This window comes from Ursus arctos, unplaced genomic scaffold, assembly GCF_023065955.2.
Source record: "Ursus arctos isolate Adak ecotype North America unplaced genomic scaffold, UrsArc2.0 scaffold_18, whole genome shotgun sequence".
NCBI classification, from domain to species: Eukaryota; Metazoa; Chordata; class Mammalia; order Carnivora; family Ursidae; genus Ursus; species Ursus arctos.
Window position 1 is genome coordinate 48,899,531 of NW_026622852.1, and position 22,019 is coordinate 48,921,549.

The window sequence follows — 22,019 nt, forward strand, 5'->3', positions numbered from 1 at the left end:
CTATATATAGTGTCACTAGCATAGACTTTGGAGCCCAATAAGCATGACTTTAAGTTCAGATTTTGCCCTCCATGGGCCAAAAAAAAAAAAAGGTTAAACTTTCCATGCCTTAGTTTTCTAATTTGTAAAACTGGTGAATCTGAACAATTTTTAATAGTGATGATGCTGATGATAATGAAAAATCCATACCTCACTATTTTGGAAAATAATCAAGTACTTGATTCCTTTATCAACACTGTGAAGTTTATATTGGAGTACAAAAGTGATAGTAACAAAACAGCCTGCTCAGATGTCCAAGCCTATGAAAATAATCATTTTTTGGAAAACAGTATGGAATTACCTCAAAAAAGTAAAACTACAACTACCATATAATCCAGCAATTCCACTTCTGGGTATTCATTCACAGACAGCAAAAACACTAATTCAGAAAGATATATGTACACTAATGTTCACTGCAGCATTATTTGCAATAGCCACAACATGGAAACAACCTAACAGTCCAACTATGAATGAATGGATAAAGAAGATGTAATATATATATATAATGAATACCATCCAGCCATTTTTAAAAAATGGAATCCTGCCATCTACAACAACATGAATGGACCTTGAGGGCATTATGCTAAGTAAAATGAATCAGAGAAAAACAAATACCATATGATCTCACTTATACGAGGAATTTAAAGGGGAAAAAAAGCTCTGGGGTGCCTGGGGGGCTCAGTCAGTTAAGCATCCGACTCTTGATTTTAGCTCAGGTTATGATTTCAGGGTCGTGGGATCAAGCCCCACGTGCCAGGTGTGAAGCCTGCTTAAGATTCTTTCTCTCTCTCCTTCTCCCTTTGCCCCTTCCCCGCTGCTCATGCTCTGTCTCTCTTTTAAAACAAAAACAAAAACAAACAAACTCATAGATGCAGAAAACAGATTGGTGGTTGCCAGAGGCAGAGGGCAAGGAGCGGTGAAATGGGTTAAGGGGTTTCAAAGGTACAAATTCCAGTTATAAAATAAGTCATGAGAATGTAATGTACAGCATGGTGAATATAGTTAATAATACTGCATCACATATTTAAAAGTTGCTAAGAGAGTATATCTTAAAAGTCCTTGTCACAAGAAAAAAATTGTAATTATGTATGGGGATGGATGTTAACTAGAGTTATTGTGGTAATCATTTTGCAATATATACAAGCATCGAATCATTATGGTGTACACCTGTAACTAATATAATGTTCTACAGCAATTATATACCTCAATAAAAAGTAATAATCCTGTTTGTTCTTACAGATGATCAATACCAGCTGGACCAGCGTATCCCATTTTGTTCTCTTGGGCATTTCTACCCACCCGGAAGAGCAGATTCCACTCTTCCTTCTTTTTCTACTGATGTATTTAATCAACATTTCTGGGAACTTTGCCATCATCACACTGATTATCTCTACTCCACGCCTCCATACCCCCATGTACATCTTTCTCAGTAACTTGGCTTTGGCAGACATCTGCTTCACCTCTACCACAGTTCCCAAGATGCTACAGAACATTTTCTCTCCTACGAAGGCTATTTCCTACATGGGATGCTTAGCCCAGACTTATTTCTTCATTTGCTTTGCAGCCATGGAAAACTTCCTTCAGGCTATGATGGCCTATGACAGATACATCGCCATCTGCTACCCTTTCTGCTACCCTATGATCCTGACCAGAACTCTGTGTTCACAGATGGTGGCTCTGTGCCATGCCCTCTCCCATCTTCATGCCCTGCTGCACACCTTTCTCATGGGCCGATTGATCTTCTGTTCAGATAACAAGATCCCCCATTTCTTCTGTGACCTCTACCCTCTGATGAAGATTTCCTGCTCCAGTCCCTACCTCAACACCCTGATGATTCACACAGAGGGGGTTATTGTCATCAATGGAGCTCTGGCCTTCATCATTGCCTCCTATGCCCACATCATCTCAGTGGTCCTCCGGAGCCCCTCAGCCAAGAGCAAGTGGAGAGCCTTTTCTACCTGTGGCTCCCACCTCACTGTGGTAGCTATCTTCTATGGTACACTCACATGGGCCTACTTCCGGCCCCTTACCAGCTATTCAGTGACTGAGGGTCGCATCCTCACAGTTATGTACACAGTGGTGACCCCCATGCTGAACCCCTTCATTTATAGCCTGAGAAATGGGGATGTCAAGGGAGCCTTCAGAAAATGGGTGAGCAGAATACTGACTTCTTTCTTTAGCTAAAACCCCAAAACGCAGTTCCTAGTCTTATCTATGATTCTGGGAAAATAGTTCTGTCCCTCACATATCTGTTTCCTTTAGAACGTCCCAGAAATATCTAAATTAAGTACATATTATGGATTTTCCCATTGAATATTGTCCTGAGCTATCCCTTAAATCAAAGCACATGAAGCTATGTATTTAGTGTAAGCCACTAGCATGAGTTTAATTATAATTGAGAGTGTTCTCTGGGGCTGCCATTGAACAACAGGGTTGTAACATACTTACATGTAAGTAACAGAAAATAATTCTGGTTGATTCACAGAGGAAGTAAGTTTATTGAAAGTGTATGTGGAACTCATGAATTTCCACGAAGGCTAAGGAACCAGGTTCAATAAAATGGACAAGACCAGGAAAGGTCATATAGTCAGAACCACAGTCAAAATCATATGCCCGAATTGTCTGATGAGGTCACTGCTGTAGACACTAAACTCTTTTCACTGCCATCTATTCTGTCACCAATACTACCAGTATTGGGCATAGCCCCCAGAGGCCTGAAAACCAGATGTGATCACCTCTAGGAAAAAAATGCCCACTTCTTGTTCTTTACATCAATACATTCAGATTCAAAATAAGGTGATCGATGCGGCTGGTCAAGACTTGGTGATATGCCCATGCTCTCGTTCCCAGGAAAACTGGGCAAACAATAATGCTGCTTTTATTTTCTGTAAGTGGGAGAGAGGTTCTGCCTCCCACCAAGACAAATGAAATGGCAGAACAACTCCAGTATAGGAAGAGGGACATAATGACAAGTGTCTACTGTATCGGGTCAGAAGTTACAGATGTTCCAGAATTAAGCACTGTCATTCTTGTGCATCTATTGTGCTTGTATGAGTTAATTTAGTAGTCAAGCTCAGTGAAATAATGTAAAGGGCTCTCCAACTTGCATTTTCTTAACCTTCATTAGCTGCACCATTCAGGGATAACTGAAACTCCTCTTGTCTCAGCATGCTTCTGATCTTCTCTGTAGCTGACATGTGGAACCTGCCTATTTTACTGGGTATTTGTCTGCTGACCAGTCAGTGCTGGAAATGAGAAATAGGTCCAAGAGCCAAATGTCTACTAAAATGTCAATTCTTTAGTTTCATGGGTGTTTCCAGTTTCCTTTTCAAAAGGAAAAGGTGAGAAGAACCTCCCAGGACATGGGGCAGAAGCTGCAAGTGCAGGTAGATTTATAGGCCATTTGACAGTAGAAAGTTTCTATTGTAGGATATGAGCAGTGATGGCACTGAATTGAGAAGAAGCTAAAATTTTGGTATATTTGTGTAATGAGCTAGAAGGGTTTCTTGGGACTTATATACAAGTCTTGGTCACCATCAAAACTGGTTTGAGGAGGTACACTCCTTAAGTCTTTGGCTTCATCAGGATAATAAATTCTTCCAAGATAAAGGGGGCCTGACTTTAATGAAATGATAATTACAAGGAAATGAAACCAACTTTTGGTTACTTAACTTTGGTTCTTCACATTTTCCAGAAAGCACCTTATATACCCAATATTTTTCTTCTGGATTCCACTGTTTCCTCATATTTTCTTTCTTGCCTCCTTGGCCCACCTTTCTCCTTTCTGTCTCTTTAGGTGGCAGTTCCATGGCTGAACCTACTTTACCAAATTATTTGCCTCAGCTGTTAACACTGCAGCCTCTTCTAAGTAGCCCCAAATGCCCCCATTGAAAGAACTTTCTTAAGGTAAAGGAATTGACAGGAGAATAAATAATATATAAATAATTGAAGAGCAATTAGGAAATCCTATCAATTTTGTATTTAGATGATATACTTCCTCTTCTAGAAGTTTAAATCTCACAGAATGAATATATATAATGAATGAAAATATTATATATATGTGAATACACTCATATATTTTATGTTCAATACACTTTTGTTTATGATAGTGATAAATTAGAAATCAACTTCATGTATGCTAATGGAATTCCGGTTCATTTTGTCTGGTAGTTAGACAGATAGTGTTATCTGTTCACAGTTCTTCCTTCCTTTCCTGTCTTTGCCATGGCTTTGCTGGGGCAGAATACACATCTCCATCCCATTGACTTTGGGCTGGCCTTAGCTAGCGGTTTTTGAACAGGCATAATAAATGCTGTTTCTAATAAAAAGTTTTGAATGGGTTCAGATCATTTGGTTTGCCCTCTTGAGCTCTTGCCTTCACCATGAGAAGAAAAGTTCATCTTATGTAGCTAAAGCCCCTTAGCTTGAATCTCAGAATGAAAAACACACAGACCAGACCTGAACTTGACCTAGGGTCTGAAGCACAGTTCCCTCTTTCAGCCTGCACACTTTTTTTAAAAATATTTTTTTATTATGTTATGTCAGTCACCATCCAGTACATCCCTAGTTTTTGATGTAAAGTTCCATGATTCATTACTTGCGTATAACACCCAGTGCACCATGCAATACGTGCCCTCCTTAATACCCATCACCAGCCTGCACACTTTTGACTGAGAAATAAATGTCTGTTTTCATAAGCCACTGAGGTTTGGGACTGTCTCTTTTTTTTTTTAAAGATTTTATTTATTTATTTATTTGACACAGAGAGAGAGACAACACAAGCAGGGGGAGTGGGAGAGGAAGAAGCAGGCTCCTAGCAGAGGAGCCTGATGTGGGGCTCGATTCCAGAACGCCAGGATCACGCCCTGAGCCGAAGGCAGACGCTTAATGACTGCGCCACCCAGGCACCCCTGGGATTGTCTCTTATTCAGTACTCTGAAGGAAATCTCAACCAATACAATACACATATATTATGAACTGTTGTGGAGTCAATAAAAAAATGAGACAGATTAATTACTGGACTTACTCTCATTTCATCGATAGCCTTTAGGTACATACAGATATCCAAACCTTTAACTACCAACTCTTTGCTCTTTTCTCCCATTATTTCTTCATCTGTATGCTATTGATAGCAATAATAATAATAATAATAATAATAATAATAATAATAATAGGACACACACATATGGTACTCATAAGCTGGTCACTATTATGAGTGCTTTACATATATTTTACTCATAAAATGCTTTTGACAATCCTAAATTATAGATACTGTTTCTCTCTTCTTTACAGATGGATAACTGAGGCAGAGTTGTTGAATCATTGTCAAAGATCACTATAGTGTAAACCCTACAGTTGGTTTTACTTTTTGTAGACCAAGTGCTTGACTTAGCTTTCATTTTAGAGGGTTCCACTTCAAAAAGGTTATCTCAATAAATACATTGCCAGCCACACTGACTGGTAAAGAGCCAGAACCCTCCAACCTCCTATACCACCGCTCCCCTGCTCATCTGTTTCAGAAATCTTGGTTGATTTAGATTAACTGACCATTTGGGCCACTTGTTTTTTTCTCTTTCCACACTTTAAATTCCTGCTCTTATGTTTTAAATCCACCCATAGAATCAATCTGTGAAACCCAAGGCCCCTTCCCTCAACCCCAATAAAAGCAGAAAAGCCCATGCTCTCCCATGCTTTCTCTCTACCTGTGACCTCACTGTGTGGCCCCAGGTGTGCAATATGCTTTCCAGGACCTGAAAATAACAAACCTTTTTTTCAAAGTTTCCTGATTATTACTGAGGGCATCTTGCAATCACAATAACTACAAAGGAAGGTCCAGCTACAACACTGGTTATCAACAGCCTGAGAAAAAAATCACATGGCAAGTAATGATAACAGTGGGATTCTAATTTGTGGTATGTGGCTCCAGAGTCCATCCTGTGAACATGACCCTACACCACCTTCGACAAAGCCCTTTAGCATTTTCCCTTGGGTTTCTGCCCTCTGTTTCATTCTGACCTCTTCAAGGAGAATAATTTTTGGAAAATCATGTTTGCACAAAAGAGCTACTTACTTCTATTGTTTCAGTGTAATTATAAATACTGCCCCCTTTATCTCTCAAAGGTATATGCTCTTTACACCAACAATACAGAAACTGTTGCATATAAATAAATGGCACAATGATTCCACCCATTTCCATAGTCCATCCTTGATTCTTCTTTTCTCCTTTCATATTACATCAAGTCTATCAGTGTGTTTAAACAGCTCTACTTGCCATATGTCCCAAATGGGACCACTGACTTCTAGTGTTAGAGCCACTGTGAAGACTCTCTCTCCCAGCCTCTATTACCAGTGGCCTATACTGTCTTTTATGGAGTGACGTGAAAGTTCAGATGGAATAATTCAGTCACTGTAAGCACTGAACTGCTTATTATTACTGTGAGTTGAAAAAAATGGGAGACTGTAAAATTATTACAATTTTAAAAGAGGTTTAGGCTATTCTATGGTCTACTCAAAAATCACTCCCCTGGGTGAAACACCTATACTCTGAAAACTATAAAACGCTGATGAAAGAAACTGGAGATCACACAAATAAATGCAAAGATATTCCATACTTATGGAATGGGAGAACCAATATTGTTAAAATGTTCATACTACCAAAAGCAATCTACAGATTTAATGCAATCTGTCTCAAAATAACAACAGTATTTTTCACACGGGAACAAATAATCCTAAAATTTGTATGAAAGCACTAAAGACCCTGAATAGCCAAAGAAATCCTGGAAAATAAGAACAAAAGTGGAGGCATCACAATCCCAGATTTCAAGATATACTACAAGGCTGTAATGATCAAAACAGTACAGTACTGGCACAAAAATAGACACATAGATCAATGGAACAGAATAAAGAGCCCAGAAATAAACTGACAATTATATGGTCAATTAATCTTTGACAAAGGAGGCAAGAATATGCAATGGGAAAAAGACAGTCTCTTCAACAAATGGTGTTGGGAAAAGCTGGGCAGCTTCATGCAAAACAATGAAACTGGACCATTTTCTTGTACCATACACAGAAATAAACTCAAAATGGATTAAAGACATAAATGTGAGCCAGGAAACTATAAAAATCCTAGAAGAGACCACTGGCAGTAATTTCTCTGACATTGGCCATAGCAACATTTTTCTAGATATGTCCTCTGAGACAAGGGAAAGAAAAGCAAAAATAAACTATTGAAACTACATCATGGTGCACTGGGTGTTATATGCAAGTAATGAATCATGGAACTTTACATCAAAAACTAGGGATGTACTGTATGGTACATACAGTATAAACATAATATAATAAATATAATGTATAATTATATAATATAATATATATAACATAATATATATAATATTTTAACATATAACATAATATAATAAATATATAATATAATATTATAATATATATGCCAATATATATGGGACATATGGCAATATATATAATATTATGTAATATAATATATAATATACATAATATTATATATAATACATATATAACATAATATAATATAATTATATTATATAACATAATATAACATAATATATATAAATATATAATAAAATACAGTAATATAATGTAATAAAAATATATACATAACATAATATAATAAAAAATATTATTAAAAAAAAGAAATGGGATCTCAAACCACAGAATCATAAAGAAAAAAAAAAGAAATTACATCAAAATAAAAAGCGTCTGCGCAGCAAAGGAAACAAGCAACAAAACAAAAAGACCAACTTACTGAATGGGAGAAGATACTTGCCAATGATATATCTGATAAGGGGTTAGTATCCCAAATATATAAATAACTTGCAACTCAATGCCAAAAAAACCACAAATAATCCGATCAAAAATGGCCGAAGACATGAATAGACATTTTTCCAAAGAAGACCTACAGATGGCCAACAGACACATGAAAAGATACTCATCAGCACTTATCACCAGAGAAATGCAAATCAAAACTACAATGAGGTATCACCTTACACCTATCAGAATGGCTAGCACATGCCACAATATCACTAAAATGATCAAAGTTCTGCAGGCCTTATTGATGTATAATAATTTAGCTATGCCCCATATTAGTTTTGAAAGATGAGAGGTTCAGGTTTGGTGATCTAAAAACATCTGTTCAGGGGGTGCCTAGGTGGCTCAGGTGGTTAAGCATCTGACTTTCAATTTCAGCTCAGGTCATGATCTCAGGGTCATGAGATGGAGCCCCATGTCAGGCTCTGTGCTCAGCATGGAGTCTGCTTGAGATTCTCTCTCTCCCCCTCCTTCTGTCCCTATTCTCATTCTCTCTCTCAAATAAATAAATAAATAAATAAATAAATAAATAAATAAAAGCTTTTTAAAAAATAAACTAAATCAATAAAAACATCTGTTCAGTTCCAAAACATCTGAGATTCTAGATCAGTCAATGGGGACCAGAACTATTTATTCATGAACTCACTTCTTCCCAAATCCAAACAGGAGGAAGCCAACAAGGAAAATTATTCCACAGGAATGTGAACCATACCAGTTATTAGGAATGTAACCAACTATTTGAGGCATTTTCAAGATAGATCTTAACTCCTTAGGCTCAGGAGATGTGGTGCCATCCCCACTTTCCCTGGGAACCAGGCTGGAAGTTTCCTGAGTTGCAAAGTTTCCTGAAAAGCCTTCGCAGAGCTCCCTTAACCTCCTGGTTCCGCAGGCTGTAGATCAGTGGGTTTAGCGTAGGGGTAACTACTGCGTAAAAGATGGCAACTTGGCGATCCCGGTCCAAGTCATAGCTGGAAGATGGCCGGAGGTACATGCGGATCACAGAGCCATACAGGAGCAGCACAACGAGAATGTGGGAGCTACATGTGGACAGGGCTTTGCGCAGGGCAGCAACTGAGTGCATGCGGGCTATGGCAATGCCAATGCGGGCATAGGAACCTAAAATGAAGAAGAAGGGGCTGACCACCACAACTACACCCTCAGTAAATATTAGCATTTCACTGACCACTGGTTGGGTGCAGGAGAGCTTCAGCAAGGGTGTGATGTCACAGAAGAAGTGGGTGACCTGGTTGTTGCAAAAGGTTAAGCGGGTGACCAACACACTATAAAGGAGGCTGTTGAGGCTGACGACCACCCATGAGGTCAAGGTTATGCGTAGACAGAGGTGACGGCTGATGATGGCAGAGTACCTTAAGGGGTCACAGATGGCAACATAGCGGTCATAGGCCATGGCAGCCAGCAAGTGGCCTTCCATGCTGCCCACAGCCATAAAGAAGAACAGCTGGATTATGCAACAATTAAAGGAGATGGTTCTATTCACAGACAGTGTGTGCACCAGCATCTGGGGAACAGTGATGGTTGTCAGAAACATGTCAATAAAGGAAAGCTGACTGAGCAGGAAATACATTGGGGTCTGAAGCTTGGGGTCTGAGAGGGCAACAATCAGTAATAGGGCATTGCCCATAAGTGCAACCAGGTACATGGCAAAGACAATCCCAAAAATAACTGGCTGCATCTCTGGCCAGCTGGACAGACCCAATAAGACAAATTCAGTTACTTCTGTCCTGTTTCTAGTGGCCATAATACATGATCAATATCACCCGCAAACGGCAAGTGTTAGGATCAAATGCTGAAGTTTACTCTGGGATAGCTTTTAGGAAACATCTTTTCTTGCATGGATGCCCTTAGTTTCCAAAACAGCTTTGTCTTTCATCTCTTTCCCTTGTCATTATCTTTCTGTCCATCCACTCAAGTACTCACCCACACTCTTTAGTTTATTCCAGGCTCATTTATCGACCACTTACAATCTCTCGATGTGATATATATTAAGTAGGATAAATCACACATGGTCCCTGTATAATAAAGAAGGCGTCACTAAACATAGAATTTCTTTGGTGTTTGCTTTGCACTGAGGAGCATACTAAATATCATACATTTAATTGTCACAACAATCCCATATGGTACAAACTACTGTTATATTACAGATGAGAGAGCTAAAGCAAAGAGACTACTTTGTTGAAGGTCTTATAGGCTCTGAGAGATAAAACCTGGACTCAACCCTGTATAGTTTTATTAGACATTAAGCACCACACTTTGCTGACTGTCAGAGTTGGAAAGAAAAGGGAACTATGTCAAGGCTCCAGACAGATGTCCAATTCTCTACATCTTTGATGGAGCACTAGAGTGAAGATCTGGTCCTAACTTCGTATGTCCAGAAGCTATTGTTCCTTTGGTAGGGGAATTCTTGTTCCATTAAGTCAACTGAACTTACCTGGGATGAGAGTAGAAATTAACATCATCATTGATTTTATTAATGATTAACTTTCAATTAATAATGTAATTTGCCAGTGGATGGGAGTCTCATTTCCTCTCAGCTCAGGTTTTCCCTATAGGCAGATGTACATGGTAAACTAAAGAGGTAACATTTTGAGGCTACTATATGGATAAGGGTATTTTGGTGAAATACTATATTTTTTCATGAATGAGAGAAAAATTGTTAAAAAAGTAAAGTAAAAAGAACACAATAGTTGCAAATGACACTACAAATAAAAGACTGGTATCCAAGATCTACAAAGAACTTCTCAAACTCAATACACGAGAAACAAACAAATCATAAAATGGGCAGAAGATACGAACAGACACTTTTCCAATGAAGACGTACAAATGGCTAACAGACACATGAAAAAATGTTCAAAATCATTAGCCATCAGGGAAATTCAAATCAAAACCACATTGAGATACCACCTTACGCCAGTTAGAATGGCAAAAATTGACAAGGCAAGAGACAACAATTGCTGGACAGGATGTGGAGAAAGAGGATCCCTCCTACATTGTTGGTGGGAATGCAAGTTGGTACAGCCACTTTGGAAAACAGTGTGGAGGTCCCTTAAAAAGTTAAAAATTGAGCTACCCTATGATCCAGCCATTGCACTACTGGGTGTTTACCCCAAAGATACAGACGTAGTGAAGAGAAGGGCCATATGCACCCCAATGTTCAAGGCAGCATTGTCCACAACAGCTAAATCGTGGAAGGAACTGAGATGCCCTTCAACAGATGACTGGATTAAGAAGTTGTGGTCCATATATACAATGAAATATTACTCAGCTATCAAAAAGAAAGATTTTCAACATTTGCTGCAACATGGACAGCACTGGAGAAGATAATGCTAAGTGAAATAAGTCAAGCAGAGAAAGACAATTGTCATATGGTTTCACTCATTTATGGAACATAAGAAGTAGGAAGATCGGTAGGAGAAGAAAGGGATAAAGAAAGGAGGGGGTAATCAGAAGGGGGAATGAAGAAAAGAAAAAAGAACATACCATAAAAAGCAGAGTCTCTGACCCTGACTTTGCTTCATGTTTAGTTTTATCTCTTCCAGTGGTTCACATATGTATGCCTCTAAATCATATACCACTTGCTTATGCATCTATGTACCAGTTTTATCAATTTATCTTCTGGCTCTCTATTATGAAAGATGAAGTTTTATCTTGTTTACATTATCCCCATTCTTCCCTCCTCCTTTCTCTAATTTTTGATGATTATTTTAGTTCTTAAATTAGTTGCTTTTCTGCTTTTAAATGGTATACTTAAATCTATATTTCTTATTCCATCAACTTCAACTCTTCCTCATCCCTGCACCCTCCTAACCTTTGGAAAGCTGTATCTTGATTTGTACATTGTCAAAACCGAAGACATATAAATTGAGTTGTAACTATAGTTATCTTTCAAAGTAAAAGCTAAAAATTAGTAGACCACATTTACTTTAGTTTAACTACACAAATATTTTTCACACAGAGCCAAATGATGTGCTACAGTTGCATTTAATCTTTGATGAGTCCAAAGTTCCACCCCACTAAAGGAGAGTATTCCTAATATTCAGATAAAAAATCAAAACTATTTTAAGGACATTTCTCTTGATGATTTTCTTTAAAGATCATGGAACAGGAGCTTACAAGATAACAAAAACATATTGTCCAGTGTCTGTTAGTCTTTATTTCTTCCTGCCCTCTTGCAATCCTATTACTCATTCAAGGCAGTGGCCATACAAAGACTTCCACATGGAGATACAGATGAATGTGAACTTGAGAAAGGATGGGAAGGAAGAGAGATGGGATAAGTCACTTCACGGGGAAAGGGTGAAATAAAAAGATCTCCAAGAAGGAAAAAGTGGCAAAGGGTATAGATTTATCCATTATGGGAAGAATGTAATAACACAGAGTCCATTTTCTTCCAAGAAAAGCAAGACTGCATTATATGAAAAAAGAGTAATAAGCAGTGGTAGTGCTCTTGTTGGCTGATGTCTTCAAGACTCATTTCAATAATTAACAAATAAATTAATAAATAATTAATACAGACAGACAGACAGACAGACATATCTTTGTAAAAAACGGGGAAAAAGACTCATTTCTGTATACTTTCTATTTCCCAATATTTCTACATTAGTCTCATCAGAGTCTAAGCTCTGGAGGTCCTGTTTAGACAACTTTGAGGGATCAAGGATACTAAATGCTAGAGGGAGATAGAGAAAGGAGTAGTCCATTTAGGAAAGGTATGAAGATATACACATATACAGATTTGAACACCTTAAGACAGTAAACTAAATTGAAATTGGAGAGAAAAAAAAAAAAGGAAGAATCCCTGAAATGAAACAGAAAAGGATCTCAGGTTTCCCCATTTCCCCCTGGTGCTTCGGGGACATCTAAAATCATGGAGAAGGAACAGAGAGGGTGACAAGCCTTAATCCTGCTTATTCTCATCTTTCTTTTTGATGGAAGAACCAAAACACATGAGATCATTCACTGTTTCATCAATATCTAAATATTAGGAATATGCTCTCTTAAATGCCTTCTTGGTCTAAATTTCTATTTCTAGTCTGTTCCCCTGTGTTGATGAATCATAAAGTTTGAATCTGAGATGCATAAATCAGAACCTCCTTTTCTCTGTCTCAAAAATGTATCTTCCAAATTATCACAAAACAAACTCGGTCCTCTGTCACACATTTCTTTCACCTGGGAACTGTGAAATGTCTTTCTATTCCATTTCTGATTGCATGACTATATTCTCCATCTAAACCTTCATATTTTCACTCAAAATCCTATTTTTTTCAGTGTTATAACTGACAATTCTTCCATTCCATTGCTTCTCTTGACTATAATATTTGTACCTCATTCTATTCTTTGATCCTCTTGGCACCCATATCACACCATTTTCTAAAAGAGGATTATGATTATTTTCTGTGCCCTTTCTGTTTACTATTAGGGCAGAGTATAACTTTATTCTCACCTTTTGTCTGTATCTAACACCATACACTCAAGACAGAAAGTATGGATAGAGCTGTGCTCCCTCTTCACCACATTCTCACAAAATTAAGGATTCCCTTTTCATCATTTTCCATAAATGCCTTTCTGTATGGTCGCTCATCCCAATGAAGCAGAGTCACTTACACGGACTCATTCTACCAACCCCAGAGCCTCCAACAGTGTTCAGATGAAATAGTAATTACCATGGGCTGAGACCATCTACCTTCTTCATCAGCTGGGACTGTAGCTCCAGAGTCTGCTCCTTCTCCCTCCTTATACCTAGACCTCACCATAGAGCTTCTTTTTTTTTATTAATAATATTTTTTATTATATTGTTAGTCACCATACAGTACACCATAGAGCTTCTGAAAACAACTGTGTCTATAGGGAAGCTCTACCCTTTGGGGGACACCACAGCCTTCCTTGCATAATGTCAACAGTTGAGCAAGAAAAAAACCCCAAGAGGAAACTGATTCCCATTTCATCATTTCAAGAAGCCAGCTTTCCTAACCTATCCTTCCTGTTACTGAGTGTTTGTTACTAATCCAAACATTTTAACCCAGCTGAAATTAGCTGCAAGGCATGGAGGCTTTATGAGATACCAGTGGGACAACTCTGACCACTGCTATGTTTCTACTCTGCCCTCCAATGACCTCCACATTTCCTGCCCTCACCCAACTGCATCCTTTGCTGAATTTCATCTACTCATTTTGCTTAGCTATTTTAGAACTATCATCCACAGAATACCCGATTTGAACAAGGGTTTGAGTATAAAAGTAGCAGCAGGAAGTAGAGCACCACCCTGAAAAATCTGAGATTATATGCAAATTGTATATTCTTTGTCTACTATAAAGTAATAATCACATGTGGCTTATTGATATAGATTATATATTGTGGAAGCGACTATAAATTGGATACATACCAGTACTGTCCACCATTAACCTGAATAGAAGAAGCTTAGTCACAAACCAGAAAACCAAATTATTAACTGATGAATATGATCAGAATTCAGTGGAAACAAAGAGATTTTAATCAATCAAAATAATATCAATTTCTTCAAAAAATGTAATACATTTATTTTTGTTTGCAAAGGATCTATTTGACTTTCTAACAGCCCTCCTTACTTTGGGCAAGTGACTTATTTCTCCAACAGATACAGGCTGATGGCATTGTCAAATGGATCTGATTCATTTCTATTAGTCTTGCGCTGGATTTTTTGTGTATGTTCAGTTAGCCACAGCATAGTACATGTACACGTACATGTAGCCATTTGTGACCACATGGATGGATCTTGAGGTTGTTATGTTAAGTGAGATAAGTCAAAGACAATGACAATCTCACTTATATGTGAAACTTAAAACAGATGAACTCATAAAAACAGAGTATAATGGTAGTCCAGAGACTGAGGAATAAGGGAGTTGGGGAGAAGTTATTTACGGGAACAAACCTGAAACTAGTAGATAAAGAAGTCCTGGAATTCTAATGCACAGTGTAATGATAATAGGCAACAATACTGTATTATAAACTTCAAAATTGCTGAGAGACTAGATCTTCATTTTTCCCACCACAAAAAAAAAAAAAGATGAAAATTACATGCTAGCTCACACTTTGGGGGTTTCCTTTTCTGTGGTTTCAGCTACCTGCAGTCCAGAAGCAGATGATCCTCCTCCTGATGTTATCATCAGAAGGTCAGTAGCAGCCCAATCCTGTATCACAATGCCTACGTCACTGACCTCACTTCATCTCATCACATAAGCATTTCCTCATCTCACATCATCACAGGAACGGTGAGTACCATAAAATAAGATATTTTCAGAGAGACAGACTACATTCACATAATTTTATTACAGCATATTGTTATAATTGTTCTCTGTTTTGTTATTGTTTACTGTTGTTAATCTCTTACTCTGCCTAATTTATAAATTAAACTTTATCATAGTTATGTATGCATGGGAAAAAACATAATATATATAGGGTTTAGTACTATCTGTTATGTACTATGCAGCCACTGGGGGTTTTGGAATATAACCTCCATGGTGTACAGCCACTGGGGGTTTTGGAACATAACCTCCAAGTAAGGGGGACTACTATAATATTGCAACACATAAATGTATCAAATCAACATACTGTACATCTTAAACCCGCAATGTTATATTTCAGTTATATCTTAGTAAAAAGTTAAGTTAATGGTATTGTAATAGTGTTGTATGGTGACAGGTGGTAGCTACACTTGCGTGAACACAACATAACATACAGAGTTATCAAACCACTATGTTGTACACCCGAAACTAATGTAACATTGTGTGTCAACTATACTTCGATAAAAAAAAGCTCAAAAAATATTTTTAATTATCATTGTAAATCTCATAAGAGCTAGCAAAATGGAAGCCAATGTCCAGCTCCCAAGAAGCTAAGCACAGCCAATTTGTTTTCTTTCTTGTTGAAATAGTTCACTGTTCCTTGTTTTATGCAGCAGAGTATTTTCTTTGTGTATCTTACTTGAAAATATAAATAAAATTAATTTAAAATATATGAAATAGAATTTTACACACATCAGAATAAGATGTTCACACAAGCCCATGGAAACTGAGGCAAAGATATGGAATAGCAGAATCATGGCTGCTTTCACACTCACTTTTGGGCCAATATTCGCTCACTGAATGAACAGGTGTAAAACTGCCATCCCTATCTACCCAAACTGTTCCCTTCCCCTAACTTTCTGATATATACCAGCACACTTCCCACAGGCAAGCACACCAAGTTAGACGTGACCATAATTAACTTCACTGTCTCTGCTTCAGTTCAGATTTCACAGTAATATTCTCATATTTCTTCAGAATTGTGTGATTAAACATCCCAGGCCTAGTGACTCATTTATATCCACTTTGATAAGTGAAGATAAACGGTTAGGGGAAGGGGTTCCTGAAGCAGACTGATGAGGAGCCCTGAGCACGCGTGGTACGTGTTTGCAGCTCTGTCAGAGCACCACATCAACAAGAGCCGAATCTGGAGTTTCCTAAGTTCACCAGATCATCTTCCCTCATCTCTCCAAAACCAGCCATGCTCAAAACTTCCCACTTCTTTCCTTAACTAACCAAAGAGCTCTTTGGCAGGCTACTCAGGAGTCCGCCCTCCCCCGTCCAAGCAGCCTGTGAAGTGCACTCTTGACATCCTTGTTGCGGAGGCTGTACACGAAAGGGTTGGCCAAAGGTGTAATGGCAGTGTACATCACAGCGGCCACCATGTCCTGTTCCTGAGAGTTCTGGGAAGGAGGCTGGAAGTAGACCCAAATGATAGTGCCATAGAGGAAGCCAACCATGGTGAGGTGGGATCCACAGGTGGAGACTGCACGGTGGCGACCAGCAGCTGAAGGCAAACGCAGGATGGTGGCCCCAATACGAGCATAGGAGAGTACAATGAGGGCACAGGGACCTAGCATGAGGAAGCCACCCTCCAAGAATATGGCCAGCTCATTGGAATGTATGTCAGAGCAAGAGGCTCGCAGAAGTGGTCGGTGGTCACAAAAGAAGTGGGGAAGTTTAACATTGCCCTCAGCATCCCCAGCCCAGTAAAGAGGCAAGAGAAGTCCCACATGCAGCATGGTGTGCACTACGGACACCACCCAGCTCAAGGTCAGTAAGCAGGCACAGAGTTGGCGATTCATCACTGAATGGTAGTGCAGGGGATTACAGATGGCCACATAACGATCCAGAGCCATGACAGAAATAACAAGTGTATCCGTAACTCCAAATGCATAGAAGAAAAAGAACTGGGCCAAACAGCGGGCAGCAGAAATGGCTGGGTAATTAGAGACCAGATGGGCCAACAACTGGGGCAGGGTGACTGTGGACAGCCCCATGTCTATCACGGAGAGACCACGGAGCAGATAATACATAGGTGAGTGGAGCCTGGAGTCCCGGGAGATAAGCAGCACTAGAGTCACGTTCCCTATTATGGTGACCAGGTAAATAGCCAGGAACAGGAAGAAAAGGAGACCTGGGGAGACTCTAGCTCTTGAGAACCCAAGGAGCAAGAAAACTGGAGAATGTGAAGCATTAGGGGCACAGCCCATGATGAGTGACAATAAGCCTGCCTGAAAGATTTTCAATCAAAAAGCAAGTCACAGGTAGTAGTGGGGATCATAATAGTTCTAGTTGATTTATTTATGTTATTCAAGCTCCTTAAAGACTTAAATTCAGCTGACCACCTAGGCCCTTCTGCTAGGTCTATGACTTCATTCCTGTAATTTACTAGAGCATTTTCTTCCCACTTCTTCCTTTTCATCCACTCTAGTGGCTCATTTTCTATAATCTATAAACCTTGACAAAGTCCCTCATCCGGTTATAAACCCTTCATTCAATAGTGTCTTTTCATCCTACTGCTGCTTATCTCCTTCCAATGGCAAATTTCATGAAAAAATTCTTATACTCACTGGCTCTAACTCCTCATCTTCAATTCACACTTCATCCCACTGCAGTCCTCATGATTTCTTCTCTCCCAACCTGTAAGGAACATAGGGTATCATTTAATATGTAACATATAAAGAAATGGTTCATTATAAATAGGTGGGTTTTATAATGAAATTGCTTCAGGTTGTCATAAAATAACTTGTTTTTACTCTTTATTCCATTTTGCTGGCTAATGATATCACCATTATCATTCACCTGGTTGCCCAAAGCAAAAGCTGGGGGAACCTCTCCCTCATCTCCTCATATTCAATCACTCTTTCACTTCCACATTTACCCTTACATTCATCCTTTGCCCTTAATCCACTCATACTGTTTAGGCTTCAGCATCTCCGACCAGTGTTAACTTCGTAGCCTCATGACTAGTAGATCTTCCATACTGATACCAAGAAAACTTCCAACATGTGATTCCCTATTTAAAGAGTCAGAGCTTTCATAATAGAATCCAAATAGCTTCATCTGACTTGTAAAAACCTTGTGTTGTCAATAACTAACCTATCTTACCAAGCTCATGCTGAGACACCTACCCAGTATGTTTAAAACTAGACAGTTCTTTTTTTTTAGTTTTCTGAACATGGTAACCTCTCACATTCCTGTAGATCTTCATGTTATTTTGAAAGCTTCGGTTTGCTGAAATATGAGGTACTAATCACCTTCCCACTCAACAGAGGTAGAAATTTTGAGAAAATATAATAATCACCCTTTTAAATTCATAACTGAGTATTTAAGAATGTAAATGAAATATAAAGGTTGATAATCAAGGAGGAATATGAAAAACTAATACCTAAACTGTCCACAAGGAGGGCATGTGTTGCGATGAGCACTGGTGTTATATGCAACTAATGAATCATTGAACACTACATCAAAAACTAATGATGCTGGCTAACTGAACATAATAAAAAAAATAAAATAAACTGTCCACAATGGTGTATGTGGTAGTGGTAACAGGTAGATGGGAGAGGTATACCATCAGTCTTCATTGTCCAGAGGCTTGAGTAATAACCCCCATGTGGAACAGGAGGTGAGAGTGTAGGCCTGTGTGAGGCAAAAGGTAGACACCACCACATTAATTCAGGACATTCAAAAGGGTAAGCTTTCAGTGAGAGAATAATGTATATACACTAGTGTCTACAGGGCACCCAAAGAAAACCCGTATGTTTCATCCTATACTTCAGGGAGGGGAAATGTCTCCCATGGGAATGCAATTATGGGTCTGTACAGCACATGGAATGGATAAGCTTATTTACAAGACACATATGATCCTAGACCCCTCAAACTGACAAACTAACATAAAAATCATTCCCAGACTGGTAAACATCTTGGGGTACCTTTTAGAAGCAAACATAAAGTTGCAGACTCCAGACTGTACAGGAATCCCACAAGTAAAAACCAACCAAAAAGATGAGCTCACAGTTCAAAATTACTAAACAGACAAAAATCCTATTTATTATGAAGATAATCAGTAATCAACAAGTGACAGAATTATCTTCCCCAAACATCATAAAATTAACTAATCTGTTAGGAATTATAAACTATGTTTAAAATACTTTGTATCTAAAAGAAAGAATAAAGACTGTAAGAAATAAGATATTATAAAAGTAAAATACAACAGATTTGGAAAAGATCCAAAATGAATTACTAGAAAACACAAATATTCACACTCAAAGTAAAAACTCAGTGGATGGCTTGGACAATGACTGAAGAGAGAGGCTAGTTCTGAAAAAAACACCCAGAAGACAGTACAAAGTGACCAAGATGTGGGGAGAGGAGTCAAGACTTTTGGGGAAAAAAATAAGGAGATCCACTATACACCAAATAAGTCCAAGAAAAAAAATTAATGAAAAACAGAAGAATGGAAATATTGAAGAAACAGACTGCGAATTTTCCAGACTTAATTAAAGAAATGAGGCCTGAGATTGAAGAATCACAATGACTCCCAAACAAGATAAATTTTAAAAATCCTTGCATAGAAACTGCTATACAGCAAATACAAAGATAAAAATTTTTTTAACTTACTGCATATTTTATTTTCTTTTTTCCAAGTTTTATTTAAATTCCAGTTAGTTAACCTACGGTGTAATATCAAAGTGCAGGATTTAGTGATTCATCATTTACATACAAAGATAAAATATTAAAACCAATCAGAGAGAAAGGAAAGATTACCTACAAAGGAAAGAGCATTAGACTTTCTGACAGAAGACTTCTCAGCAACAACAGACTCTAGAAAGCCTCATACATCCTTATCCCAACAGGTCTGTAGAGGCAGCCTTCTTCAACTGTCCTCACGTACATGCTCCCTTGCTCAAATTTTCTTGAAGGCCTTCGGCAATACTTAAAGTTGCGCTTTTGTTTCCAAACATGTTTTCTTAAACTATCTTTTCATTATTGAGTTCCGATTTAATAATGCCGTGATCTGACAATGAAATCTGTATGAGATTAGTTCTCAAGCTGTTTAAGGCTCACTTTGTGGCTAATATGCGGCTAAGTGAGCCTGTGGAATACAGAAAATGGCAGCCCCAAAGCAAACTCACAATGTCTATAAACTGCGATATATAATAGAAATGACATTCTCAGTGTTTGAAGGAGAGGTTATTCAGTTAAATGTAGAACCACAACTGTATACACCTACTGTAACTTGTGATTTACTCATAGTATACATCAGGAGAAAGCAGAGCCACATGCATCAATAAATGCAAGTCTCCAAAACATAATATTAACTTTAAAAATGCCAGTTCAGAATGACAGGAAAATATGATATATATGAAGATTTAAAACATGTAAAAATATTGTGTAGTATATATACATATATATGTATAGTATATGTATAGTGTGTGTGTATATATATAGAGTATATGTATAGTATATACATATAACCCCATATGTAGTATATGTATAGTATAGTGTATGTATAGTGTGCGTGTGTGTGTGTATACTAAAACCATGCATAGGATAATGAATACTTTATTTGGGATAGTGGTTACCTTTGGGAAAGGAGGAAAGGATAGAGGATAGGATAGAAAAGTAATTTGGTGGGTTTTTTAAAAGATTTTATTTATTTATTTGAGAGAGAGAGTGGAGCGAGAAAGAGGGAGAGCATGAGTGGGGGAGGGAGTAGCAGATTCCCCGCTGAGCAGGGAGCCCTATGTGGGCTTGATCCCAGGACCTAAGCTGAAGGCAGATGCTTAACCAACTGAACCAACCAGGCACCCAGTAGTTTGGGTTTTAACTGTATCTGTACCATCTATTTTTTTCAAAATAAGAATTGAAAAAAAAAGAACTGAAACAAAAAAAGGTGAATCTTAAGTATTTTTTTAAGTTGGATGTTGAATATATGTATTGTCTTGGTTTCCACACATTTTTCTATATTATGAAACTTCTCTTACTAATATATATAAACAGTAAAGGCAAGAATAGAAACTGAAACATAAAACCTTTAATTTTCTTATATTTTCATTATTTACTCCTTCATACGATTAAGCTCAAAATAACATCCACCTCAGTTAATTCAAACCCACACACACAACAACTCAAGCCAGTATATCATGGAGAATCCAGAATTAGGTTTTATCTATCTTAGAACTGGGAAACCAGAGGTTTATTTCCAAAACAATTTTCCAAAATTTTGTGGAAGAAAGGAAGATGTCAAAATACATGTGAAATGTTAACTATCAGAACCATAATGAGCCAATGAGCCTAGAGGTTTCTCTAAATTGTCTTTCCCTAACCCCAGGCATGTTTCATGTTTCCAATTACCATTCCTATTTCTCTGTCTTGCTGTAGTAAATTCTACAGTAAGTTTCTGATGGAAGCTCTTTCATTTGGGGCTGACTCTAGAAATCTATAGCCAGGGACCAAGTTTAGACAGGACTCTGGAATAGAAGGGAGTAATCATCAGCAAGACTATAATAGACAGAGGTGGAAGGCTCATAACTGCCTATATTTCTCCAGCCCCAGAAGCCCAGGACTGGATTAATCATAATCCCTGATTCATGCTGCACCCTCTTCATTGTCCAAGCATCATCTGCTTGCTTGCGCCCTTAGTTTTGGATATTATTATAAACACCCATTAACTTGATTTTAACACAGAAACTAGAACATTGATTATAATTCATATCTATGTATACATCAGCTCACCCTGTCATTTCCTGCGTAAGGTAACCAGCCTCCTGAATCTTGGGTTAATCATTCCCTTTC

At 38.1% G+C, this 22,019-nt stretch overlaps 3 protein-coding genes across 3 annotated transcripts; 1 reads left to right on the plus strand and 2 right to left on the minus strand.

Annotated features, from left to right (window-relative positions):
* Positions 1 to 1,278: 1,278 nt before the first annotated feature.
* LOC113266270 (olfactory receptor 1Q1) lies at positions 1,279 to 2,223 on the plus strand. The gene has a single exon (XM_026513734.3). It carries the CDS (start codon positions 1,279 to 1,281, stop codon positions 2,221 to 2,223), a length of 945 nt encoding a protein of 314 aa, XP_026369519.3.
* Positions 2,224 to 8,656: 6,433 nt separating this feature from the next.
* Positions 8,657 to 9,640, minus strand: LOC113266616 (olfactory receptor 1361-like). Its single transcript, XM_026514350.4, has one exon. It carries the CDS (start codon positions 9,638 to 9,640, stop codon positions 8,657 to 8,659), a length of 984 nt encoding a protein of 327 aa, XP_026370135.3.
* A 6,837-nt stretch (positions 9,641 to 16,477) lies between these two features.
* Positions 16,478 to 17,431, minus strand: LOC113266617 (olfactory receptor 1B1). Its single transcript, XM_026514351.3, has one exon. The coding sequence runs from the start codon at positions 17,429 to 17,431 to the stop codon at positions 16,478 to 16,480; it is 954 nt and encodes a 317-aa protein (XP_026370136.3).
* Between the last annotated feature and the right edge of the window lie 4,588 nt (positions 17,432 to 22,019).

Excerpts from the sequence above, each read along its gene's own strand:
- LOC113266270 (XM_026513734.3), top strand. The coding sequence starts at position 1,279 with ATGATCAATACCAGCTGGACCAGCGTATCCCATTTTGTTCTCTTGGGC.
- LOC113266616 (XM_026514350.4), bottom strand. The coding sequence starts at position 9,640 with ATGGCCACTAGAAACAGGACAGAAGTAACTGAATTTGTCTTATTGGGT.
- LOC113266617 (XM_026514351.3), bottom strand. The coding sequence starts at position 17,431 with ATGGGCTGTGCCCCTAATGCTTCACATTCTCCAGTTTTCTTGCTCCTT.